At 38.8% G+C, this 26,935-nt stretch overlaps 8 protein-coding genes across 8 annotated transcripts; 4 read left to right on the top strand and 4 right to left on the bottom strand.

Annotated features, from left to right (window-relative positions):
* Positions 1-1,261: 1,261 nt before the first annotated feature.
* On the top strand, positions 1,262-1,803 carry BATDEDRAFT_91180 (uncharacterized protein; the record flags this gene model as incomplete). Its single annotated transcript, XM_006681502.1, has 2 exons — positions 1,262-1,349; positions 1,433-1,803. The coding sequence occupies 2 exons, from the start codon at positions 1,262-1,264 to the stop codon at positions 1,801-1,803; spliced, it is 459 nt and encodes a 152-aa protein (XP_006681565.1).
* Positions 1,804-2,099: 296 nt separating this feature from the next.
* On the bottom strand, positions 2,100-2,771 carry BATDEDRAFT_37359 (uncharacterized protein). Its single transcript, XM_006681415.1, has one exon. It carries the CDS (start codon positions 2,740-2,742, stop codon positions 2,260-2,262), a length of 483 nt encoding a protein of 160 aa, XP_006681478.1. The 5' UTR covers positions 2,743-2,771; the 3' UTR covers positions 2,100-2,259.
* Positions 2,772-6,145: 3,374 nt separating this feature from the next.
* Positions 6,146-10,078, top strand: BATDEDRAFT_20599 (uncharacterized protein; the record flags this gene model as incomplete). Its single annotated transcript, XM_006681293.1, has 6 exons — positions 6,146-6,412; positions 6,574-6,646; positions 6,723-6,861; positions 6,930-7,114; positions 7,200-7,999; positions 8,402-10,078. The coding sequence occupies 6 exons, from the start codon at positions 6,146-6,148 to the stop codon at positions 10,058-10,060; spliced, it is 3,123 nt and encodes a 1,040-aa protein (XP_006681356.1). The 3' UTR covers positions 10,061-10,078.
* A 2,531-nt stretch (positions 10,079-12,609) lies between these two features.
* On the top strand, positions 12,610-15,954 carry BATDEDRAFT_20594 (uncharacterized protein; the record flags this gene model as incomplete). Its single annotated transcript, XM_006681292.1, has 11 exons — positions 12,610-12,953; positions 13,284-13,516; positions 13,582-13,714; positions 13,796-13,878; positions 13,941-14,018; positions 14,099-14,385; positions 14,453-14,710; positions 14,768-14,863; positions 14,952-15,044; positions 15,112-15,378; positions 15,455-15,954. The coding sequence occupies 11 exons, from the start codon at positions 12,610-12,612 to the stop codon at positions 15,770-15,772; spliced, it is 2,190 nt and encodes a 729-aa protein (XP_006681355.1). The 3' UTR covers positions 15,773-15,954.
* A 708-nt stretch (positions 15,955-16,662) lies between these two features.
* BATDEDRAFT_27262 (uncharacterized protein) lies at positions 16,663-17,331 on the bottom strand (the record flags this gene model as incomplete). The annotated part of the gene is made up of 1 exon (XM_006681360.1): positions 16,663-17,331. The coding sequence occupies one exon, from the start codon at positions 17,329-17,331 to the stop codon at positions 16,663-16,665; it is 669 nt and encodes a 222-aa protein (XP_006681423.1).
* Positions 17,332-17,697: 366 nt separating this feature from the next.
* Positions 17,698-22,797, bottom strand: BATDEDRAFT_91162 (uncharacterized protein; the record flags this gene model as incomplete). The annotated part of the gene is made up of 20 exons (XM_006681439.1): positions 17,698-18,011; positions 18,091-18,264; positions 18,356-18,555; positions 18,678-18,876; positions 18,980-19,058; positions 19,133-19,393; positions 19,472-19,596; positions 19,680-20,066; positions 20,189-20,416; positions 20,519-20,618; positions 20,717-20,937; positions 21,052-21,127; positions 21,223-21,319; positions 21,409-21,579; positions 21,658-21,785; positions 21,885-21,970; positions 22,059-22,323; positions 22,415-22,492; positions 22,578-22,652; positions 22,750-22,797. 20 exons carry the CDS (start codon positions 22,795-22,797, stop codon positions 17,803-17,805), a joined length of 3,207 nt encoding a protein of 1,068 aa, XP_006681502.1. The 3' UTR covers positions 17,698-17,802.
* A 174-nt stretch (positions 22,798-22,971) lies between these two features.
* BATDEDRAFT_91161 (asparagine--tRNA ligase SLM5) lies at positions 22,972-24,832 on the top strand (the record flags this gene model as incomplete). The annotated part of the gene is made up of 4 exons (XM_006681501.1): positions 22,972-23,253; positions 23,359-23,476; positions 23,544-23,681; positions 23,807-24,832. The coding sequence occupies exons 1-4, from the start codon at positions 23,024-23,026 to the stop codon at positions 24,830-24,832; spliced, it is 1,512 nt and encodes a 503-aa protein (XP_006681564.1). The 5' UTR covers positions 22,972-23,023.
* Positions 24,833-24,951: 119 nt separating this feature from the next.
* BATDEDRAFT_13553 (coproporphyrinogen oxidase) lies at positions 24,952-25,991 on the bottom strand (the record flags this gene model as incomplete). Its single annotated transcript, XM_006681263.1, has 2 exons — positions 24,952-25,122; positions 25,224-25,991. Coding segments are annotated over 2 exons (939 nt in total), but the record flags the coding sequence as incomplete, so codon positions are not given.
* Positions 25,992-26,935: the final 944 nt, after the last annotated feature.

The raw sequence follows: 26,935 nt of genomic DNA, 5'->3' as shown, positions 1-26,935 counted from the left end.
TATTGTTTTTGAGCATGATTTCCACTTTATACTACTCGATCCCTCTCATAAAACACATTCAATGACACTTGTCAAATCCAACTTTATTCGGCTCAATCTTGACTCGACAGGCCAAGTTCCAAACCAAAATGACCTACTTTCTGCGGTCGTTATCCATTTGTTCTAAAACCGCTGGTACTTTTTAAAAGCATTCAGTTGAATAAAATCTGATATATTCCTCGCCATCTTGCATCTGTTCACCACCTTTTAGACATATCAAATTGATACTTTGCCGCAGATTCATCTAGATAAGTGATGTGCATTCAGAGTCATGCCGCATGATATCATGGATTTGGAAAGAACACTCCTCAATTTGGCTTCATTATGGATGGACTCTATCGAGCTTCCCTCGAAGACGTAATCTGGCGGAAGTTTGCACTGCTGCTTCAAGTTTGCACACGTAATAAATGCTCAAATAATCAAGCACTAGTGTTTGAAAAACCTAGTGTAATGGGTAACGGTCTGTTATTCCATCAAACAATCTGTATAAACAACAAACCATTCATATTTTAAAACCCTAAAATGGATTCCAATGGTTCAAGTGATTCATGGGTCAAATCAACACACATCTTGACCCATCCAACACGGCTGTTTCATTATAGTCTAACCTTGACATAATCAAACCCATTCAAAATGATAAAATATATTTAATACCACTTCATAGACTAGACTTGGGTGCGTTTTTTCTCAATGCCAAATCCATCTAGATTACCAATTATCGTCACTGCAGTGCAACATGTGTTGCTGATGTAAATTTGCGCTTCATTAAGCTCCGCTTCTCAATCAAGCATGATTAAATTTTATTAAATATCCCATCTTGTTGGCATGGCCACATATTGCATCGAATGGCAAAGAAAATACACAAGCCATGTTGGATATTCCAGTACGACTCATAAGCTAGTTGATGATGTTTATCTGTGCGGAGAATGGATAACATCTGGGTCCAATCAAAAACTAGTTATAATTTCTCATAAATAGCCTCATGTTTCTCCACATGAAGTACTCGTCATCCTACACCTCGAGCTATACTGCCTTATTGCATATTTTATTAATCTAGCATCACCTTGCTCAATCCATTTTATTTCCATACTATTGACTCGAGTATTGAATCAGATCTTCCTGCCTCGAATTTACCAGATTGAAGCTTTACATCTAGAACCTTTATTCGGAACTAGATTTTAGATATACACCTATACACATACACTCTCCATATTTTCATAACATGTTTTCTTCTGCTACCAAGATTTTTCCTACAATGATGCTATTATGGGCACTCGTTTCTCCCGCTCTTGCTCAAGCTGATCCCGTAGGTGAGTTAATAATTTACTAAAAAATGATAATGTCGTCACAACGCCACACAAAAATGATCATTGACCATGAATTAAATGTTTAGCATGCACAAATTGTCTTGCACTTTGCCAAGCCAATTGGATTCAAACTGAAGTGAACTGCCAGGCCAATGACACTCCACAATGCCGTGCTTTCCAATGCTCATACGATATGATTTGTCGGACCCAATGCAACTCTCATTTCCAATGTAATGCAGAAATGAGACCTCAGTGTCTTGAACCTTCTCCCACAGCTTCTACCCCAGCATCTTCTTCAACCACGTCGTGTTCAGCACCCGTCATGACAGTCACTACTACTCAAACAAGTACTCTTTGGTCGTGTGCCATGACCACTACAATCGGAACAATGCCATTTGCTATGGATTTTGAAGCTATCCCTACTGAAGGACTCGCTGGTTATCCTCAAGGACTCTAACCTCTACATATTGCTATTACAAGGTTGATTTGAAAGCCGTATTCACGTAAAATGCATCATTTTATGCTTATTTGTACACATCTTTTCGCAACCCTTTCCATTTATTTAATCAAACCCTTAGTTAGATCCTTTTTAAAATATATTATTTTTTAAATTACTTTTTATGCATATCAAGTTGCGCTGTTTTAGTTGGGTTGATTACTCGATATAGTAGAATAGGTGTGATAAACGTGTGTTGTTCATTTTAAATTGGGGTTAGAGTGGATTGTCATGTCAGATAAACCCATCACAGTATTAGACATGATATATTCATCAATGTTTATTGGAATAAGACGATCAATTCAGCATGACAAGGGGCGATGGTTAAACCATGGCAATTCTCCAAAATAGATGATTTTGGAAAGTGTTGATCCAATCGACTGGTAAGCATGTTATCATTTGCAAGGGGACCCAGCATTACTCCCATGGGTCGTTTTGGAAATAAAGCTTACATACTGATGAGATGTGCGAGAAGCAAAAGGGACAACGATGGGTCCAATTGGAAGTGTGTTGGGCTGGATCTGACAATAGTGTATATATGGATTCAGAAAGTCCTTCAACATTGTCCATGACAGACTCGATCCAATTTTCCCTTTCCAATACAGTCACGTTCGTGTAGCGATCATGAAGTGGAATAGAGTCTCCTTTGAAAGGAAATCTTACACCTGCTCGTCCTGTACACAGTGATGCCATTTCGGTATCGAGCATGTGCCCACAGGGTGAGATGGCATGTGTGATGTTTCCCATAACAATACCTGGAATCAATCCAAGCGTTAGTGGCATAAAGCCACCCTCACTTCTGCAAACTGAGCATGCAGAAGTATAGTTGGGCTGCATCATGGTATGATCATATAAAGAAAAAACATGACCACATTGAGAAAAACACCATGGCCGATTCATGTATGTGTCAGTGACATCATCCCATTTCGCAGCCGTAAAAGGTTGTCCTTCCAGCACTAACGAAGATTCGTTCAAGTGGGTGGATCGAGCTCTTATATCCATCATAGATTGTCGCTTAAAGTTGCGACAGCGAAGAAGATCTAGCCATCGCATACGACGTATCAACCACCATATATTGTACCGCATAACAGATGGTTCGCGGATTGGAACAGCAATATGTGAGGTAGGAATGGAATCCAATGTGATGGGACATACTAACCCATTGGAAAACTGTTTGACTTGGTCGAGCATGTCGTTTGTGGTGAGAGCGGTAAAATCCACTTTTTTTGTATATCCATGAGTGGTGGTGTGAGGACTTCGCCAAAGAAATGATGTCGATTCGCAATAAATGATGCATCCGTCAATTAGCTGGTTGAGCTGTGTAGTGGCATCTTTTATATCGGGGAAATCAGATACAGTCATGGGTGCTCCACGCACTTTTGAATCGGAACGTAATTGAAATGCATTCCCCATGATGGATATTTCCATCCATTTGCCACCAATAATTATCCCTTCTTTGGATCGAATTGGACGCCAGAGAAGCACACTTGAACCAGTTGGAAATGCATCATAAATGGAATCAGAACCCTCCTGCTTGCATGCATAATGAGATGTTTGTGTTGTATGTGAAGCAACGCTCCACATCAATGCTGTATCAGTACAGACAATCGATCGGGTTGAATCAAACATGCCTGCGTATAGTCTAGCATCCGCAAGATCCTGTCTTGAACACACGATACGCATGGGAAACCCTTCTTTATCTTTTTCAACTTTATCCATACTTGGTTTTGTACTCAAAGATACCATCCCACTTTGACGACTTGTGCGACTTCTTGATCCCTTGCGTACAGCCGGTATTCCTCGTAAATTCAAAGCAGCCGTCTTTTTTTTATCGGTATGTTTAGTAGTTCCTGTTGGTGAAAACTGAGAAGCACATACAACAAAGTCGGCTCCAGACTGATTCATGTCTAACCCAAATTGGTACATATCAGTTGTTGTGGATGGAAAGCAATCGTACTTTACATCTATACTTCCAACAAACGAGACAGTCCCGACTGGTTTGAATGCATCCACAAACTTGAGTTGAGTGGATTCATCTGATTCTGGTCGGACAGGAGGTGAGGTTACAGTTGTACGACGACACAGTAAATCTACAGCGCCTCGAACAGCCTTGCCTATTTTTTCAGTCAGTTGTGAATCTAATTTATGTGAGCTTTCCACAGTAGTTGTACTATGTCGGCGCTGTGTATGCGCCTGGGTTTGTTGAAGTGTGTAATCTATCATGATACCATTGGGTATATCTCTGGGTGAAAGAGTCACTACTGATTGAGGCGGTGCTGTGTCACTGGAGGTTATATTACGTGTTGGACCCAGCACAATCAACATTCCATAAGAAACCAAGTTTTTTGAAGACAGGAATGCTGGCTGCAAAGTGACAAGATGGTTGGAATGAGTAGGATTAGTATTGCGACAGCGTGTCCAAAACTTGCGATTTTTTTTTGATTCACTCTTTACCCTAGCAGATGGTGTCAGGGTTGATGATCGCCACAATAGCGGTTGCGTTGTGTTGGGTTCTAAAGTTTCTTGTGCCGACTGGATCAGTGCAGACTGGCCCTGTTCAGAAGAAAGTGCATCTGCGTCACTTGGAACTGGAATTTGTGATGATTCCAGTTCAATCGAAGTTGGTGTGAGTGGGTATTGGTCTGTAACCACACTTGAATTTGGCACCACACACCCTAAATGCCAATTAGATTTTAAAGGTAAGGTTCCTGGTTTAGCTTGCAGGATTTCGTCACTACCATCGTCAATAGATATTGTAAATGCCGAGTTACAATTGTCTATTACAGTAGCTGTTGGTTTTGACAATGACATGAGTGATTCGGAAGGATATTTGGATTGCGATTCTTGGTCCATTATTGTAGTTGAATTCAATCCCAGGGCCGGATGATTTTTCCACCTGATGCATTAAAACATGAGTGCATAAGAATTTGCAACGACACATCATCAAAAGGTTAAATTAGCCTTTTGGTCAAATGTGTAGCATGTCTGACGATACTTGTGCATGCATAAAAGGTTACCTTGAGATGGAACAAGGAAACATCAACGTAGATTGAGAGTCAACAAAGGTGTTACAACCCATGACTTTCAGACTATCTTGGTTTAGTTCTCGCGTGCATTGCTCGAGTTCAAGGTGTTGATTCAAAGTAGGTATGAAGTCGGTTGGATTCAATGCTGAATTCAAGGACTTGGTAGGTGTATTAGCACACAGTACACGAAAGCTGCTAGAGTCTATTGTATCGAGACATGGCTGAACCGAGTCGGCAGTTTTTGGAGATGTAGCATGAGAAACCATGGCGGGGTGGTTGGACTGAGTGGACCACTGCAGTGTATCTTGAGTGAGGACGTGTTGTGATGGGCGGAGATTAGAAATATGATTTGCCATCATAGTCACAGATTGTATGGTAGAATCTGGATATGGCTTTTTGTGGTTTATATAAGCAGTTGTCAAAGCGATTTGAGATGCATTGGGTTGGTTAAGAACGGGAGAAGACGGACGCATTAACCCTTGGTATTCAGCCGCATCTTCGTTTTTAAAAGAGAATGGAAGTGCAGTGCTCATTGGGTAAACGGACGACAGTCAGTAGTTGAGTTGAATTCAAGGTCAGATGTATTTAGTAGAGAATACTAAATATAATGTTTTAAAGGAAACTGGGAATCGAATAGGAAGAGTTACTATCAGGGAGTACTTTTTGGATATGATAAAATAAGTTGAATGCGAATAAACAGGGTTAGCAAACAAGGTTGTGATAACCCAACGAATGAATGGTATTGGTTAAAGCCGGTCAGGACAATCTTGAATTCACACTCGAGTTGCTTTTATTTCAAGTTTTGGTAGACTTGGCAAGTTGTAGAGCAGATGCGATTCAAGTGTTGGATCACGACCAATTGCTTAGATTAATATTGGTAATTAAACAAGTATGGATTATGATGAAAAAAAAAGACGAGTTTAGTTGACCATGAGAACAGTAAAAAGTCTAATCTTGTAACACAAGTTGAATACTATCGATATATTCTACAAGACTTGAATCAGTTTTGTAATTAGATTCTGCTTTGGATTGGCTGCAGTTGATGCTCACCATCTTGATCATGAATGAGTGCATCGCGTCTAATGTTTGAGAGGATCGATACGACACCATCATTAAAGTCATTAAAACTAGCATTAAAGCTAGCATTAAAGCTGTGATGGATTGATAAGAATCGAGTGTATTGAATCATGGTCTAAACTCAGCATGGAAATGGGTTGAAGCAGTTGTCAGGTCGATCTTGCCAACTTCCTTTGATTTCAATCAACTAGTTGACAGAGATGAGTGGGTCGGGTCGCTCTAGTTATTATACTGCCAACCCAAAGGCAGAAGAAGAGCTGGCTGTAGCTATTAAAAAGGCTCTTTCTATTGATGAGTCTGCTCCCAAGCAAAAACATGTCCGTGCTTGCATCCTCTACACTTGGGATGTCAAAGGTTCGGGTAGTTTCTGGACTGCTGTCAAGACATATCCTCTGATGGCTGATGAGATAGTTATTTTCAAGTGTCTTATTACTATACACAAGGTTATTCGTCAGGGTCATCCAATGGTATATTATCAACTGTATATGTTGTCCTGGAACCCTTGAGTACACTGGATAAAGGATTACAAGTCGACTGTTGTCGACTTGTAGTCTTCATGAATCTGTATTAATAATCAAGTTTAATTTGTCTGCATGCTCATCCTTGTTTAATCTTGATTCGTTTCTAGGCATTGAAAGATGGCATCAACGAAAATCGTTGGCTAGACCAAATTGCTCGCATGTCTGCTGGCAACAGTAGAGGTAATCTTGAATGTTTTGCTTGTTTAATTCTGTTTTGACTCATTCAAATCTTATCCTGGTTTGGGTTACAATAAAGGTTATGGCACATTGATTTCTGGATATGTATCATATCTACAGAATAAGCTGCAGTTTCACTCAATTCATCCCGAATTCAGTGGTAATTTTGACTACGAAGAGTATGTCACTCTCCGAGGAATCGACGATCCCAATGAAGGGTATGTTTTAATCCTTTCTATAGTGTTCTACTCTCGACTCATTTCAATCTTTTATGATCCAACTATAGATTCGAGACCATTAGTGAGCTACTCGGACTTCTTGATCAGATTGACATGTTTCAAAAACAAATATTTGTAAACTTGCGTTCCATGGGTCAAAATGAAGCCCGTATTGCTGCCTTGGTTCCGCTTGTTGAAGAGAGTTTTGGCATTTATCAATTTATTTTAAGCATGATGACTGCAATGCACCAAAGTATGTGTGTTGATTTTGAATGATATTTCATAATGTCCTACTAGTCTTGACTAATCCATTTTTATCTACTATACACATGGCTTAGTTATTGGATCTGTCGAAGTTCTTGGTCCTTTGAGGGATAAATTCAAACGTAGTCATTACGGTTTGCTTCAATTCTACGACGACTGCTCTGGTTTAAAGTATCTCACATCTTTAATCTCTGTGCCCAAGCTATCCCACGAACCACACGATTTTCTTGCAAGTGGTAAACCTACTCAACAGCCTCGAAAAACAAACTCCAATGATGATGCCGCTAAACGCGAGCGCGAGGCTGCTGAAGCCCGTCTTCGTCAGCAACAAGAAGATGAACTTCGTCGTAAAATGATGGAGGAAGAGCAAGATGCATTGGATCTTCAACATCGTCAACAGAATGAGCTTCAGCAGCAGCAAGAGCTTTTACGCCAGCAAGAGATGCTTCGTTTGCAGCAACAACAACAGGAACAAGAACGTTTACGTGTTCAAATGATGCAAGCACAAGAGCAGCAGATGCAACAGTCCAGACTGCTGGATGCTCATTCCCAACTCGAGTACTTTAAAAATCAACATATACAAGATCGTCAGATGGCTGATCAGTACAGTCAGCGTGTTGCCATGCTCGAGCAACAAATTGCTCAGTTGAATCTAACAAACACTGCCGGATCTGGAAAAGATTCTACCATTCAAAGACTAAACGAAGAAAATGCCCAGTGGAAGCAAAAGTACGAGGCTTTGGCAAAGCTATATGCTCAGTTGAGAAAAGAGCATCTAGATTTGCTTCAGAGATTTAAAACTTTTAAAGATGCAGGTGGAAAAATCACTGATGAGGCTCGTCGTGAAAGCGAAAAGGTCAAGGCTGAACTAAAGGTAATATTACTATCGTATTGACATGAAATGAAACCCTTGTATTTTGCAATCATTCTTTGCTTTGGAATAAGCAATGATTGAATATTTGTTGTATGTTTCTGCTACACTTTGACTTTGATGAACACAAACCATCTCTTTTCCTCTTTTGGTAATCATGTATTGTGCAATTATCATGAAAAAGATCAATCAACTAAAAAGTCTAGAGGATAGTGTTGTCCAATGAATTGGCACTCATTACTTTACGAGACTGGCTGTTTATTGTATTTCGACACTCTAGTGTTCCATCTTATGTGAATAGGGTTGTAAATTGAGCCTTGTAACAATTGTTGATTCTACTCAACAAACGGTTTTATGATTTTGGTTTTGACGTCTATAATTCTTTAAATATGATGCATACTTTAGGCAAAATCGAATGAACTTACCGAGGTGGTAATTGAGCGCAACCGACTCAAGGGCGATACAGATCGTATTCGTGTCCAGTACGAAGAGGAAATTTCTCGTCTTCGCCGCGAAATCCAAGAAAATAAAGCTGCTCTTACTGACATATCCTTATCCAAAGGAGCTGAAGTGCAGTCCCTTGTTGCCCGGTTTACTGCAGAACAAACTCAATTGGAAAACATTATTCGTGCTAAACAGCTTGAAGCAGAAGAGATGCGCCAGAGGCTTGATGATCTTCTTGTCACGGTTGAACGTAACAAGATGGCCAATGAAGAAGAGGTATCGGTGTTACAGGCTGGGTTGGATCAAGCCTTGTTGGTTCTTTCTCAACACCAGCAGCAAAGTCAACAAGGGCTTCTTACACGAGACGATGAGATTGGAAAATTGCGCAATGAGCACCGAATGTTACTGTATCAAATGATGGACAATGTACTGCAAACATGCAGTACCACTGTCATGGAGTCTGTGTATGAGCTTGAAAGTGCAGCGCATGAAGGAAACCAGTCTGCTACTGCAGAATATGTGTTGACATTGATAGAAAAAGCTCAGCAAAATTGTGGCGAGTTTTGTGTGAGTTTTGTTCGATTGGTCAACGGTGGTGATCCAAAAGATGCTATCAGTACATCGAGTATGCTGGCTCAGTCTGTGTCGCAGCTGTTGTATAACGGAAAAGGAGTTGCGCGTCATTCTCCCGAAGACCAAGAAGCCGATGAAGTGATCGAGATGCTACGGATGGGTGCAAATGCCACGATTGACTTTTTTAACCAAGTCAAGTCTACAGCAATGGGAGCAATTTCACCTCAACATCAACCAGAGCGAATTGTTGAGTTGTCGCGATCTACCCAAGCACAAGTTGGACGTGTAGGACCATCCATGGAAAAACGTGTTGGGTCCAAACTGGACGGGAAGCTGGGTGATGGCGATCTTGGTGATGCAGTTGAGAGAGAAATGGGACAAGCAGCACAAGCGATTGAGGCTGCTGCTCGCCGTCTTCAAGAGCTTCTTGCATTACAATCTGGACCTGATCTTCAAGTTCATTCGGCAATTCTTCAATCAGCCATGGCCATCACTACAGCAATTGCCAATCTTATCCGATGTGCAACAGCCAGCCAACAAGAGATTGTGGCACAAGGAAAGGGCACATCGTCGCTAGTAGCATTTTACAAAAAGAACAACAAATGGACAGAGGGACTCATTTCAGCAGCACAAGCTGTAGCACAGGCAACAACGTATTTGGTGGAAATGGCAGATGGGTTAGTTCAAGGCACAAAATCGTGGGAACAACTTGTTGTAGCAGCGCAAGAAGTTGGTGTTGCGACAACACAACTTGTGGCAGCAGCACGAGTCAAAGCCATTGCGTATAGTAAAACGCAAGACCGACTAGAAGCAGCAGCTCAAGCAGTACGCGAAGCAACAAAGTTGCTGGTCAGAGCAGCCAAAGAGGCGGCTAAATTGTCAGCAGAATCCAAGGCTCAAATGGATGTAAAGACGATAGGAAAGCATGAAGCCAAAGTGCGAGAGATGGAGCAGCAGGTAAAAATTCTGGAATTGGAAAAGGATCTGCAAACAGCTCGTTACCAGTTGGGCGAGATGCGTAAGCGAGGATATCATGAGGATGAATGAAATGAGTTTTGTTTATTGAAAACTGGTGATCAAGTTGGGTTTATATTGTCCCGACAATTTTTGCATATTCACGTAAAGTGGAACATCAAGTTAAAATACAAGATAATCAGTCATGTTTGATGGGTTTCAGTCTTACTGGAATCATTGCTTAGAAATGGTTTTTGGTGATTTTAACAAGTGTTCTTTTATGAATTTCTACTTTTTCAAAATTTTGTATAATATATTGTCATGAAAACACATCAAATCATTGATGGTTTGACAACTTGTAATCATCAACACTTGAAAACCGAGACATTGCAAGTGCATTTGTGGAGATTGATCAAGAGAGTTGTCGAGTCTTTTTAAACAATGACATGCAACATTCCCAAACGGTCACTTTATTTCAGACAACATTCCATTTCATAAAGCAACTGTGATTAGATATGGTTTATCAACCATTCAACACATATCGCGATGATTAGAGTTTTATATTGTTGATTCATAAATCCTATTGATGGATTGAGTGTAATAAAGAATGAGTTTGTCAAACAGTATCAAATACTAAAGAGTTGATAATCTAATACGAAAACAACGAATATTCAATCATGAACGATTTCCAACCAAATGGTCGATTTAAATACAAAAATATTCGACTTTACATGAATATGGCCTTAAATTGTCGAAAGCAAGACATCAATTCACTGCAGGATATAGAACCATCTAGTATTCTTTCTACAAAAACATCCGAGTCTTCAGTCCCGCTCTTGAGTAGTGATTCGACTACTGCAAGTGACTTGGACTCTATAGTAATGTCTTTGGTTGCAACTAAACAGCAGTCTAATAGTTCCAATGAGCAGCTATCTGACAAAGATCCTGCTTTGAAAACAGAGTCTAGCATACTTGATAGTTGTGATAATAAAAGACTGCATCAGTCTCTATTCACCCCAAAAAAATCCAGACCTCATTCCAGACTGGGTCGGTCTTTAACTAGTCCGTCAACTACTGGATCTACCAATGCAGCCAATCCTGCTGCTGTTTTAGTTCCGGACTCACCATTAATACCAGGATCGACAGTCTCGGATCGTATTGATATGATTCCATGCACACCAAAGGAACAGACAGACAGGATGATCTACAATGGAGTCAAATTGGTTTCAACGCTTCAGATGAGATTAGGAGTCGATGATGACATGAGCCAATCTTCTCAGAGCAGCACTACTAGATTCGATGTTGTCGATCATTCTGTCAATCAAATCAATGCATTTTCCTCTCACACGAAACGCTCTCCATCTGCTGTCATGTCGGTGTCCGAACAAAGTTCTCCAATTATCGCACACACCGAATCTGTGATGTCTAAATATCCTGCTCGACCTCTTCAATCTTTACAAGCATTTTCTGAATCTTCAAATCTATTTTCCTTGTCATCTCAAGTTCCTCGTTCTGATACACGTAACGCTAGCAACGATTCAAAGTCTGGGCTCAATTCGGATACGTACAACTGTTCAAGTCCAATCCATGATGAAACTAAAAACATATTTGACTGTCGTCAACAGCTTCCTACCACACCTTTACTTAAAAACTCCAAAAATCATTCGATAAAAAAAAGTCATACACTTCCTGCTGTTTCTGTCGCTTCAACTGCCAAATCTACTTTTGCTACTCGTCCCACTTCTTACAAACCAATTTCCACTTTTATGTTTGGAAAGGCTCCTGTTGGTGTCCCTGTTCACGTTTCAAACACTCTACAATCATTTGCATACAGCAGCAAGCCAGTACGCAAATCGGATCCACTTTTAAACTCGTCTTCTCTCTATAAAAACACGTCGCCATTTATTAATACGCATTCCGAGAAAAAAAATGCAGTTATATCAGATACCCCTAGTGCTCAATATACTCGTCCCACTGCGTCTACTTTGTCCAATCCAAATCAGGTTCAGAATTCACTGTCAATGTTCAAATATTCTGGGAAAAATCAAGGCAAATCTACAAAAAAAGTATCGTCGCATAACATCAAAATAGAAGAACTTGCATCATTGTTTCCAAAATCTACCCCTGATGAATTAGAAAAAGCACTCGATGTTGTAAATGGAGATATAAAAGACGCTGCTGCATGGCTAAGAGCAAACCATGACTTTTCGGATCAAGCCATTGCAGAAAAAGGTGGAGTCAAAAGACGAAAGTTGGTTCGAAAAATTGATTTGGAACCTAGTTATGCCTCTCTGAATCACAGCGCTTATAAAACGAATCCGTTGCCATGTGACGATGATGACGACGATCATGATATTTTAAACGCTGACATGAAAAAAGTTACCACTGGTGCCATAAATGGAGTTGCAAAATTTACTACAGCCGTGACTAGTAAATCCAAAGCACTCGTTCCCATCACTCTGTCTGATGATGATGAGATTGTGGCGTATGGAGAGTCGCATTTAGATTCTAAAAAATCAATTTCTCAGTACGACTCTGATCCTATTTCAATCGCTGATGAAGACGATGTGAATGCAAACGAAACTACCGAGTTTGATCATGATTTTCAGATGGAGGATGATATTGAACAAGATTCAGCCATCATGATACAAGTGCTCGAGTTTTTCAACTCAGCCACAGTCGAACATATAACAGAATCCCTCAAATGCTTGCCAGAAGCATCCTCAATGATTGTTTCTTTGCGTCCATTTCATTCTGGCGACCATTTGCGTGAAGTTTGCTCTACTGGATGCAAAGCACAACGCAAGCTGTATCGACTGGTAGATCGCTACGAACATCTTTTGGAAGGGTTTAAAGAAGTCGACTCGTTAATTAAACGATGCGAGACTGTTGGAAACGATATCAAACAGATTATGACCAGGTGGATCCAAAATGCAGCAGCTATCAGCTCTTCACAGAATGATGGAACTTTCTTAGAAACTACCGCGTTGATGGATGAAACCAACGGGGAAATTTCACTGACTCAAGTTGCTGCGTTATCAGAAGATACTGACAGCCATACTGGGGATGCTAGTTCAGTTGACGGTGCTTTGACTGATCATGATGATGACATGGCACACATGGACAAAACTGATCATTTCATTGCAAAAAAAGATTTAACTGATGGTGCTTTGGATATTGACGATGAGGATGAGGATGAAAGCTTTTTTCCTACTCAAAAACCCAAAGAATTGCCCGATTCTACACGTAAACCGAATAGTTTTACCTTGACTCCTTTAATCTCCAACACATCTACACATCTCAATGACCCAACTAGTTTCAAATGCTTGACCAAACAACCCAAAATTATTCCTTCTACATTGCAGCTAAAGCAGTACCAAATTGTCGGTGTGAGTTGGTTAATGATGCTGTATCAGAAGCAACTGGGAGGAATTTTGGCAGATGAAATGGGATTGGGTAAAACTGCTCAAGTGATTGCATTTTTGGCGCATTTGTACACTTTGGGTGAACGAGGCCCGCATCTGATAGTCGTTCCTGCGTCTACACTTGGTAATTACAACGCCTGTGTTATTTCCGACAATGATTTCTCTGTTTAACTCTTTAGATTTGAATAGAAAACTGGGTGCGTGAATTGAATCGATGGTGTCCAAAACTATGTGTAGCGTCGTATTCTGGATCTCTGTCTGATCGTCGATGGCTGCAAGAAGACATTACAAATAATTCCAAACTCAATGTGATTGTCACAACGTATGTATTTATAAATGATATGTGTACACAACCTGGTCGATTAGCCTTTGGTTTTAAATGGCTTTATGTTGAGTAAATTAGATACAGTATGGCAACTGGATCCAAAGAAGACCGTACATTTTTACGCAGAATCCGAATCAAGTCGCTCATTCTGGATGAAGGACGTGAGTGGTTTTACTGTGTCTTGATTAGTACACTATTTACTAATTACCTTGTGATTTCACAGACATGGTTAAAAATATTGAAAGTAACAGATATAAGCATTTGATGGCAATTTCAGCACCATTTCGTTTGCTCCTTACTGGTAATTTCATTTGGCTACTCGAGTAATCATGTGCTTTGATGCTGACATACAAATCCCAATCAAATTTCACATGTTATTAGGAACACCACTTCAAAACAATTTGCTTGAACTATTGGCTTTACTGACATTTGTTATGCCACGATTGTTTGTTACTGACCAAAAAACGCTTGAACGCATCTTTTTATTCAAATCCTTGGGCGGTGGGGACGAGTCCTCTCTTAGCCATGAGCGTATTAACCGAGCCAAGAAAATCATGACACCATTTGTTCTTCGTAGGCGAAAAGACCAAGTTTTACGTGATTTACCACCAAAAACAAAAGTACTGAACGTGTGCACTCCAGTTTCATCGCAATTGCAGCTGTATAAAGTATGCAAATGTCGGTTTTGCCTTTAATTTTGAATATTGAAATTATTGCTAATGTTGCATATATTAGGATATTCTTTTGTGCTCTAAAAAAGCTATTGCAGCTTCTGAAAAAACTATCGTGCCACATACGACCAAACTGACTACTGACTCGGATAAAGCAGAGAAACCCCTTAAATCAGAGACTTCCGATCAAACAGCATCATTGGCCAATCGTCAGTTATCGAACGTGTTGATGGATTTACGCAAAGTTGCCAATCATCCTTTGCTTGTACGAAGTCGATATACAGATGCAAAGCTTCGTATTATGGCCAAAGCAATTATGCGCGTAAGTATACCTTATAAACTGGTTTAGAGTATGATATTGATTTTTATGAATGTGTAGGAGCCAGAACATTGTGATAAAAATGTCGAGTATATCTGGGAGGATATGTGTATTATGTCTGATTTTGAAATCCATCAGTTATGTCTCAAGTATAAAGTAAGACTCGATTACTTTTATTGGATACGCTTGCCAAGTCACCCATGCTTTACTTGCTGACAAGTACTTTTATTCCAATGTATTGTAGACATTAATGCCACACAAATTATCAGACAAGGTCATCATGGATTCGTGTAAACTTGTTAAACTTAAATCAATGTTGCTGGAGATGCGAGCACAAGTAAGCATTATTTTACTCCATCTGTGTGAATACACCACTAATGCAATATAAATGTTGAATGATATAGGGTGACAAAATACTTGTGTTTAGTCAATTTGTAATCATGTTGGATATTCTTGAACCAGTCATGGAGCATCTGGGAATCAAGTATCTTCGATTGGATGGAACTACACCTGTCGGAATTCGACAAAGCATGATGGATGAATTCAACAATGATCCAGAGATTACCGTGTTTCTTCTTACGACAAAATCCGGCGGTGTTGGTATTAATTTAACAAGTGCGAATGTAGTCATCATGTATGATATCGACTATAATCCACATAACGACGCTCAAGTGAGTCTAGGCTGCTGAGTTTTTGATGATTGAATTTCATATACTGATTGTTTTTTGAATGGCTGTTGAAATACAGGCTGAAGATCGAGCTCATCGTGTAGGACAAACACGGGCTGTCACTGTGCATCGATTGATTATGGACAATTCTATCGAGCAGCATATTTTGCGACTGGCAGAACATAAACTTGAATTGGATGCCAAACTACAATCGCGTGAGTATGTTTGTACCAATGATGACAACAAGGATGAAGAAAGTGAGTTTGAAACCAAGAGAAAACACAAGGGTCAAAAACTTGCTTCTGGAAAAGTCAAGGATAACAAAGTGGATCAAATCAGTAAACCCGATTCAAGTATCCTCGACGTGCTTCAAAGCGTGATACTTGGATTGGAGTAGACCGCTGTAGATTGATGTGGTGATGGTCGGAGCCTATATCAACCATTCAGCGACTAATATGCATTTTGTTTTAATGCACATTTTGATATACTGTCTCATTATAATGTGTTTACTTCACTGCTGTATTCACGCAAAACGAAACACTAAAAAGAGAGTCGATATAATAAACAATCAGTCTTGTGAAATGATGGGTGTCAGGTTTACTGGACAACACTGTTTTTTGGAACTTTTAGTTTACTGGGGTTTGCCTTGACGATATTTCTGTTGAACGCGAACATACACATTTTTAAACTACAAAGATGCGTTTAGAGTTTTATTAACAGCAGTCAAATTCAATATCTGGATTCAAACTTGGTGATCGTGTAATGTATGGCAATGTCAAAAGTAAAGAGACCACTCCAGTTCAAAATTAGCTTGATTTTAATACCTATTAAAGCCAATTTTTATCAAGAAAGCGCAACAAATACTTGTCCATTGTTCATTTCAAAGCAAAAGAGGCAGTGACTGCAAAATAAATACAAATGTTTCATATTATGTGAATACAACAGTGATGATATTTAGAATAAATTGCTAATTAACAACTGATAGGCAATTCAGACTTGGCAGACAAGTCCACCAACTAGTCCATTGATTTAAAACCATAAGCTTTTATATCAGTAAAAAAGTCGTGCCAAAAATAGCGTTTTTGAGACTATATTGAAACATTTGATTTTGTATTATTGGGTTAGGGTTGTCAAGACTGATGGTGAATGCTAGTTGAATACAAACAAAACAAGCCTAGTGAATCATCTATTTTATTTAATGATTTCATCTTGAATCTTGAATCTGGGCAGATAAAGCACGCACTGTTTCGAAGACATTCGAAAACTGGTTATAAAATATCATCGGTTTTATTTCGATATAGCCATAGCGGCAGCCGATCGTCGCGTAATTCGCATAGGAGACGCATTTGAGCGTGATGACTGCAATACAGATATAGATGAGTGTCGACGAGATTTGGAAAGGGAAGCTGTAATGGAGATCTGCCTTGCTTCAGTCATCATTTCTGCCGAAAGTGCAATGTTGTTATATGGATTATGGGACATGGTGCGCTGAGCAGCCTCTTCCATCCTTATTCGCTTTCTAATCCGATGAGCACGAACACGTTCGGTACTGGTTTGTCGTTTGTCGCTTATTGGTGTGATGTGCTCAGCAGAACTGGCTGTATCCAATAGCGCTGGATATGGGTTTAACGAGGTCACTGATGTAGTTTTAGAATGTTGGCTCGAGTTGGAAAGTGTAGGTATGATATTGACATCATCTGATGTGGCAGATGAAAGACAAAGCTGCATGGGTGCTGGGAGGATATTGACAAAACGGGTTGGACGTTTAATTTGATTAACTGTTTTTGGCCTTCCAGTTGTCTTCTTTCTTACAAGTGAATTAGAATACGCTTCTTGCGTGTTTGTATAGAGTAGTGACTGAGTGGGTATATACATGCATAGATCCGATGGCGTGGAAACTCCAAACGCTTCAACTGCAAGTGCAATATCGCAAAGTAACTCTAGTTTGGTGACCATAAATATAAAGTTTAATTATTGCTGATATATTTTATCAAAAAAATGATAGCAATATTTTAAATGCCTATCAAGATGAAAATACAATCACTTGGTTAAAGTTTTAAATTCTAGACCATTATTGTTTAGGTGGTTCAAGTAACTTCGCGATTGGCTCAATCTGTGCTTTGTTTGATTGTTTCAAGAAACAAACTAGCGTGATGGTGTTTAGAATTAAATTCTTGTTTAAATTCTATTGAATAGATATTATACGTTTCTTGATCAATCATTTCAATTGTTACCAACGTTGGTGTTGGGAGTTATTTAAACAATAGTACGGCTCTGAAAGAAACCATGATACTACTGGTGCGTCTAAAACGCTTTGAATTTGGTTTATCCTCAACTCAATACCAATTTATTGAAACTAATTATCGATATAGATTAGAAACACGGATATGCTGAAACATTTAGATTCAGCGTTACGTGACCGTGCGTTTAAACATGTGTAGGTGGGTTACTAAAAGTATCCTTATCCACATCACTACCCAATTCAATTTCAGTTGGTTCTGTAGGAACAAGTCCTAGCACATCTTGAATAAAATCTTTTGCATTGATTGTATGAGGCAGTTGTCCACGATAGATGGGATGATCCATCAAGAGCATGGAGAATGCTTCATGCACATCTTCAAGAGAAAAAGATTCGCCTATTTGTAAATATTATTCAATATCGTACAGTTAATAAATAATTATAAAACTAGCTAAATGATTTAAAAATCAATATACCAAATTGCTGAAGTAATGAAACAATTCCTTTGCTTGAAACAGTTTGATTTAAACTGAGCTTAACAACTGGACCCTTTGGAAGCGGCTTTCCAGGCTCTAAACGCTTGGCATGGGACAACGCAATCTCTATATCGTTTAAACTAATATCTCTCACTGGTCGATGATTCAAATACACTTGAATCAAAAGTTGAATAATTGGGTTACAAATCTAGCTTGTACAAAAATTTGGCATACATATTTAAGCATGTAAATACGGAATGCTCACATTTGATGAGTTCAGGGAATGTGATGGATTCAACTTCTTTTCCTTCGCCTTGTGAAAACCTCGAGTATTTAACTTCGTTAATCATGTCGTCAATTTCTTGATTTGAAGGATAATATCCCATGGCTTGAACAATTGATGGGACTTGTGTTAAACTGACTTGATCAGATATGATACGATTGCCAGCAGCATCTCCCTTTTGACTAATAAAACAGTCAGTCCAGTATTATTTTGAGTTTAAATTCACACTTGCAGTACATCAAACTCGATTGAACAGAGTAATGCACTTTCAAAGGCTATTACAAGGCTCCGACCATTAATTTACCTTTGAAGCTGAGCATAGTAGAAATAATCTTCAAATTCACGATATATCGGGCTTTTTTCACCAAGACCACTGGGATCAAGCATATTCAGATAAGGTTCAAGACTCCCAGCAAAAATCGATGCTTGAGCTTCAAGTACAGCCGTGTTGATATTCCAGCAGTTGACTATTCCGTCTGTACCACCAGCAGTAATGATTGATACTCCATCATGTGAACACACAATGTTTGACACCTGAATCAAATCAACGTTGCATTGAATGTTAACAATTTATAATGCATGTTTACAGGAGTAATCAAGCTATACGTGCCTCGCCAGGATGACTAATAACACCCATTGTCGTGGATGGGTTTCCATCCAATGGAAATACCGTTATACCAATAACCTAAACAATTAAATAAATCAGCCAACTATGTCTGATGGCGATTGGTTATACAACAATACAGCCAGCATCAAAACTTGATAGCTTGCCTGATTGGACGTGGAAAAAGCAAGATACTTTGTTTCCGAGTCCGATGGAATAAGACGCATATTATTTATATGCCCACCAAAAGTTGGTCCAAGAACAGTTTTTTTACACAGCTGAGTAGATTCAGTGTATTGCTTGAGTTTGTAACCAGAATTGAAGGTCAGTATCAAATTCTCGGGATGGATACTATGGTGTCGTTTATATATTACTGCCGCTTCAGGTCTATGAATTTGCTCAATCCGTCGAATTGACTACCAAAAACATATACAAAACGTAAGGATTTGATAGTTTACTGTACATGCAACTCAATCAATTATATCTATACTGACATTGATAAAGATCCCACCAACAATATTTGATTTGGCAAGATCAAAATCGGCAACGTGTCTATCCTTTGAAACAGACAAAAGCCTTGGTCCACTATCACTTGTTTCTTTTGGCAAAAATAACAAGGCTGGTTATATCAATACAACGCATCGTACTGTTAAATTCAGATTGGCAATTCAAAACATCTGCATTCAAATGCAAAAGACTTACAGACAATATCTTTAAAGTGAGTTTTGCGACGGCCAATAAATACCCATTCGACACGGTGTCGTAATAAACTTTTCGTGTTCCCATCTTCTCCAACAGCAGCAAGAGTTTTTTGTTGTGGTTCATTACCAACGCATTTTGGTTCAGTACCAGTAGCTTCTGCAGATCTGGTGGATTTTGCACTGACGGCTTCTTTGCAAAGAATACATACAACATGGGCAGCATCCGCCGCAGCACAATAGTCATCATCGGGTGAAAATGATAGTTTTGTAATGGGCTCGGATGATATTTGATAACCGTAAAATTGATTTTTAATGAGATAAGATTGGGGAATATCTTGTAATGTTTGTGCGTCCAACATTCTTAACACGCCATTGGTAAACCCAATTGCTTATTTCAGGTCCATTGTGGTATGAGATTCATGGAAAAATTGTAATGATAAAAACATATTTTAAAAGTTAATAATTAAATACCAAACTCTATTTGAACAGTTTGTAAACAAGTATACTCACCAAGTGTTTTTCCATTGCAAGAATACGCAAGGCAGCTAATTACCATGGGTGTGGGCTCAACGCTATGTGATTTTACACCTGGCTGATCGTTTGCGTCTATAAGAGTATCCGCCTTTTGTTTTTTGTGCTTTTGCGCTGCAATGACGGCTTCAGTAGTGCTAGGAATGTCTTTAAAGTACCGCGAAATAATGATTTTTTTGGTGTCATAGTCCCAGATATGTAAATGACCTAACCACATTCATTATAATCAAATATAGTTGGCAAAGGATAGTTTGTCAAACTCTGTGTAAAACCTACTATTCCACTCCAATCAATACACTATATTTTTACCCGAATCGCTACCCACTGCAAAGCAACTTGACGCGGGATGTGCATCTAATCCACGAATGTTTCCGTATTGACCATGCAATAAGTTGGTTATTCTAGGAACCTAATCAAAATAATACACATTTTCAAAAATTGGTAAATTATGCAAGCTTAATTAAATCTCATTCTATTCTGTCATCAATAAATCAAAATATGATTTACCTCATTGAATTCAAATGTGCCTCGTTGATGTTGAGTAGGTGGATTGTCTCCACTTGATAATCCAGTGGTCAAAAAGTGTGTGTTTGTTAGTGCACATTCCGTGATAGTTTTGTTGTTTGTATTTGAAAACGCTGCCTTGGTTTGAGGATTATGAAGCAGTAAAATGCGTGCGTGTTTAGTCGCAACAACAAGTTCGGGTATACCAATGTCTTCAAACATTGCTAGCATTCATCAACCATACAGATTCAATAGATTGCAAACGTGATTGGTAATAAAACGAGTTAGTTTATGAATATTCACATTTTTACCTAAATTGCTAGGTTGATTTTACTTACGTTCAAATGTAGTGCTTATTGCTACAGATGAAATGGGACCGGCGTCTAATTTTTCGTACCAAAATAGTATTCTAAACTAAGTTTATCATGCATTGTAAATTAATTTTCCAAACTTGTATTGCTTGTTCAAACGGTATGCATCAGGAAATCGACTAAAAATATTCAGCTTACATTTAAATCAAATATTTTGATATAGCCATCCTCGCCACCAGTAATAATAAACTTGTCCTGAAAACTTGTTATAAAGTTTATTGGAGAATTATGCAGCCTAAATAAAAGTTGAAGCATCAGTACATACTTTATCTTGTATGACATCACACCATGTTTTTGACAATTAGTTTATATACATTCACTTACTTGATGAATTTAACTACTTCCTTGTGCCCTTTTTTCAATTTGATACTGAGATTATCAAGACTTTTATCTGACCAGACAATCACCTCGCCATCTTTGGTTCCAGATACAGCCTGATTCAATGAGGGCAGAAAATTCGAGTACGAGTATCCTGAAGGAGTGTGCTTAAAATCTCTAATCATATCAGTTTATTTTAATAGCACAACGTTAGCATTAATTTTATCAAAAGGTTTGCACTGGATTTTGGCCTACTTTGAACTTAAAACTGGCACATTTTGGGTCATTTCCAGCGACTCCTTGTCCCAGATATAAAAATTGATTGAATTTGGACCATTTGAAATCAGTTCAAAAGGATCAACTGGATTGACTCGCAAGCAAGTCTGATCGATATACAAGTTAAACAGTCGCGTTATGTAATACTAGTAAGTAACATATTTTTTGAAATGCGTATAGAATTAGTAGGGTTAAAAATTCATCACCTGCAACTCTCCCACTATTTTGTAGGATAAAAGTGGCTCATTGGTTGAGCAAGTCCAATCCCAAATGCAAATGGTTTGATCTTGACCTATTAAAATCAACACGGGATTATTGTTTTAGTTAATGTATCAGTAAATAGTGTAGTACGTCATACTATAGTAATGGCACAATCTTACTTGCGCCAAGAGTGATTAGATATTTTGAGTCGGGGGTAAATTCAACGGATAGCACACCCAATCCATCATGTGGATCAAAAATGTTTTTAATAGGCACGGCTTGTAGTGTGTTTTGAGGAGTAGCCGATGCATCTGTAGCATCGGAAATATTCGATTTGAGTTCAGGATTTATATCCCATACAATGATCATAGAGTTTGGTCCACAGTCTGCAGTCACAATCCATTGTTGTTTTAAACTAACTGCTGTTGATGTAATTGAATTACACTAGATTGGATGATGAGCGATTTTAGTAAAAATAGACTGCGAATCACTGCAGTCAACATGTATACAAATTACAAAATGGGTTTTGACTTACATGCCCTTGAAGTAGTTTTTGGTTTCCGTGTACCCAGTCGTAAAGTACGCCCGTATGAGCAGATGCGTAAAATAGAACCTATATTACATGTTAGATTTCTTTGACTCGTTTTAAAAGTGTAATTTAGTACAAACACGAGTTGGTTGAAGCCTGTTGGTCAAACCTTTTGCTTGCTATCAGATAGGTTGTGAACTGCACCAATGCATTCACGATTGAATCCAAACGTCCATTTTAGATTCTAAAAGTTGGTATAAACTTGCAAGAGTTAGTCCAATGAGCTAAAACGCGCAGGTCTGATGGCAATAGGAACATGTATTTCAAGCGAGAATGCGTACCAATGCATTTTGGGTCGAGCTGTCCTTTGAAATATAAGGATTATCCATTCTAGATACTATAACAGTATGTTTTTGCAAGATAAAGCGGCTGGTTTAAAGTTGAATGCGACTTGCCAAATATCGTAGTATAGAGTCTGTACCGTGAATTTTAATACGTGATGACAAACCCCAAAAATTTGCCATTTAAATTTTATCCAGAAAAATGCAACAATGCAGTCAATGGACAGCGTATCTGCGACGCCCATATCAACGATTCTCATCTACACAATATTATATGCATAATATCACTTGCCGCTATTCAACAAAAAACCAAAAGAAATATACATTTCCAATCACAACCATTAAATCTCTTGTCACCGATTCAACCTATATTGGAAAAACAGTAACTGTTCATGGATGGGTGCGATCGCAACGACTGCAAAAAACAGTAACATTTATTGATTTAGACGATGGTTCATTACTATCGGGTCTTCAAATTGTTATGGACTCATCAGTGGCCAAGACGTATGTTCTTGCCTAAACATGCACATTTGAATACTTTTACCGTTTAAAACATTCATCGTTGTAGATGCATTGCTTATCATCAATTCATATTGAATTCACTTGTAGATTGACTACTGGCACTTCAGTCAAGATTTCTGGAAAATTGGTTCCATCTCCGTCAAAGAATCAAGCTGTAGATCTAGAAGCCATTGATTTGACGGTGCTGGGTGAATGTGATCCACAGGTACGATGAATTCATCTAAAACATTGACAAGCAAGACTAATTGATCAGCACATGATGTTTGGGTTAGTCGTATGCAATTTCCAAGAATAGGTTACCGCTGGAGCATCTACGAGAATACCAACACTTGCGATCACGAACGAGGATATTCGGTGCGTTATGGCGGATTCGCAGCGCTGCATTGCAAGGAATCCATGATTTTTTCAAAGTAAGTCTCGAGATTCCAGTCTTACTATTCAATTGATATTTATTGCTCAAAATGGAATAATCATTTATAAACCAAACCTTTGAAGTTTGCTAATCTACTGTCTGAAATTTGAAATGAATATACAGGCACAAGAGTTTACACAAGTGAATATGCCAATTTTGACCACACATGATTGTGAAGGTGGTGGAGAAGCATTTCGTGTACTCACAGATGATACACTCAAATCCTATCAAAACTATGCCGTAAACTACTCACAGACTACTCAACACCAGGCATTGCCGCTACCAGATGAATTCTTTGGCAAACCTGTGTATACTACAGTATCTGCACAACTTCATTTAGAATTTATGGCATCGGCTTTATCTAGAGTGTATGTGCTTGGCCCAGCTTTTCGGGCAGAAAAATCTCAATCAACTAGACATTTGGCAGAGTTTTGGATGCTAGAGGCTGAAGCATGTTTCATCCCTACCATTAGCGCTCTCACTGATCTCATCGAGGGGAATATTAAACACGTTATCCAGCATGTTTTAAATACTTGTCAAGAAGATCTAGCCTTGTTTGATCAGTTTTCTGAGCGTGATCTTGTACAGAAACTAGATAATGTATCCAACAAATTGTTTGAACGCATGACGTATACGGATGCAGTGCAAGTGCTACTGAATGCCGAAAAAGGCATAAATGGAAAGCGTTGCGCTCCCGAGTGGCAGTTTCCAGTCAAATGGGGGTTACCTCTTCAGAGTGAGCACGAAAAGTTTCTGGCCGAGACGATTATCAAGGGCCCAGTGTTTGTCACAGATTATCCTAAAAAAATCAAGCCGTTTTATATGAAACAAAGTGGAATTGGTAATACATCTGTGACCAAATGTGATGGAGAAACTGTTGCCTGTACAGACTTGCTTTTACCAAAAGTGGGCGAGTTGGCAGGAGGTAGCTTGCGCGAGGATCAATACGAGTTGCTAGCACAGAAAATCAATGATGCAGGACTAGACTCGGCACAACTTGAGTGGTATTTGGATTTGAGAAAATATGGCAGCGTCCCACATGGAGGGTACGGTATGGGATTTGAACGACTTTTGGGATATCTAACTGGCATGACTAATATTCGCGACATGATACCTGCCCCAAGATCATATGGACACTGCAAGTTCTAGCATATGATTCTGTTGAATCAAAATGTGTATTGCATGCTGTTGAAGCATTTTTGAAATCTAACAAAAATATATAATGACTCGAGTCGAGACTTTAAAAGTACTGTTTATTTGTAGTTTGATCAAACCCATTCTCTTGGGGTTTCCAAAACCTTGATTAAATCTTCTTCTGGACTGCCTGGTTCGGGTTTTTGCATATACTGCCATCTTGCAGTCAATGGTAATGACATGAGAACGCTTTCAATGCGAACACCAGGTGTTACGAATCCAAACTTTGTTCCACGATCATGGACCTGCACGAATTCAGTTTAAGACAGTTAGCGATCCAAAAACAAGCAATGAGATTTAGGTTTATCAATGTAGCAATATTTTGGATAAAAAGCGCTTATATTACCAGATTAAACTCGACATAACGACCACGACGTAACTGTTGCCACTCCTTCTGAGCCGGGGTAAATGGCATGTTTATGCGACGCTTTACAATGGGAATGTACTGCTCGACCAGACTGTTTCCACAGTCACTAACAAAAGAAAACAATTGATCTGCGGGTTTATCTTCTAAATCATCAAAGAAAATACCGCCGATGCCACGTCGCTCGCCACGATGAACATTGTTAAAGTATTTGTCACACCACTCCTTGAAACGAGGATAGTACTCGGGATCGTGCTTGTTGCATGTGTCTTTGATGACCTTGTGGAAATGAACTGCATCTTCTTCAAACAGATATGATGGAGTGAGATCACAACCACCACCAAACCATGCAGCAACAGGCTTGTCAGAATCCTTGGCATTAGAAGAAGCGTCGCGCAACTCAAAGTATCTGTAATTGGCATGGAATGTAGGAGCCATTGGATTATGAGGATGAACGACCATGGACACACCGGCGACAAACATTTTATAATTGCCATTTGGATCGATCGAGTCTTTGTTTCGAGCACGCATATTGGCAATCATGGCTTTAGGTGCTGGACTAGCAATGATGGTGATATTGACGCCAGCCTTTTCAAACACTCTGCCTTCCTGAAGAACACAAGACGTGCCGTATCCACCTTCCTCACGAATCCAAGAGTCGTGAAGGAATTTTCCACCATCAGGACCTTCGATCTCTTCGAGAGCAGAAACCATATCCGATTGTATTTTATTGACTAATTTCTCCATTTTAAATGGAATGGATTTAGCAACATCCTATACACGTATTCAAGATATGGATTAAATAAGTATCTAAGCTATACCAACATAAATAAAGGATCAGATTTCAACTACCTTTTGAGTAGTGGATTGTTTTTGCACAGATTTTGCAGAGTCGCAGTTAATGGGAGAGTTTGAGCCCTAAGCAAGCAGATGCAGAGTTGAAATAAATATTAGTACGGTATTCACATGAAAACAGATTCTAGTTTGAAATCAGTTAATAGTATATTGACATACAGGATAAAAGTATTCCATCAGCACAGAAGTGGACATATAGCCAGCAATGACAGCGACAGTCGTTCCAATCAAGGCACCATCGAGATTGAATGTGTAATAAAATTGTTCTTTTGAGCCACGACTGGAAGAATAGGAACAAACTAGAGAGTTTTGTTTAAAACGAGTGAAGCATATAGCATGGGTTGGTAGTGATAAACGAGCAAAAGTGTCAGATCCATTAATTGTAGTAGATGATAATCTTGCAAGAGAAGGACGTAATCCACGCAACATGACGATTCAATTGATAATTAATACAGTTTATAATCAGTTTAGTTTGTAGTGAATCCAGCTGATAATCCAGTTTTTATGATTAATTCAATTGATAATCAAATCAGTTCTTCAACTCATTTTATCAACACTTCACGTGATTAATGAGTTGGTTGTTGGTCATTGCATACACAAAGTGATTCATTCTGAACATTACAAAACTTTGTATAAAATAATATTCTTTTTAAAGTCGATTTTAATCAAATAAGCTGTTGTGATGTCTGGAATTCAACTGCGAATAAATTGATTTTTTATTTTTTATTTTTCTGATCGAATCTGAAGAGTTCATTTCTATTCAGATAGTTGATGATGATTGCTGCTGTCAGGAATAAGTCTGTATTGAGTCATCTTCATGCTAAATCTCTTTATAGGAA

This window comes from Batrachochytrium dendrobatidis (assembly GCF_000203795.2).
Source record: "Batrachochytrium dendrobatidis JAM81 unplaced genomic scaffold BATDEscaffold_12, whole genome shotgun sequence".
NCBI classification, from domain to species: Eukaryota; Fungi; Chytridiomycota; class Chytridiomycetes; order Rhizophydiales; genus Batrachochytrium; species Batrachochytrium dendrobatidis.
This window is presented reverse-complemented; position numbering and strand designations above follow the sequence as displayed.

What these genes read in the sequence shown, in the direction of transcription:
- BATDEDRAFT_37359 (XM_006681415.1), bottom strand. Translation starts at nt 2,742, where the DNA reads ATGAATCGGCCATGGTGTTTTTCTCAATGTGGTCATGTTTTTTCTTTA.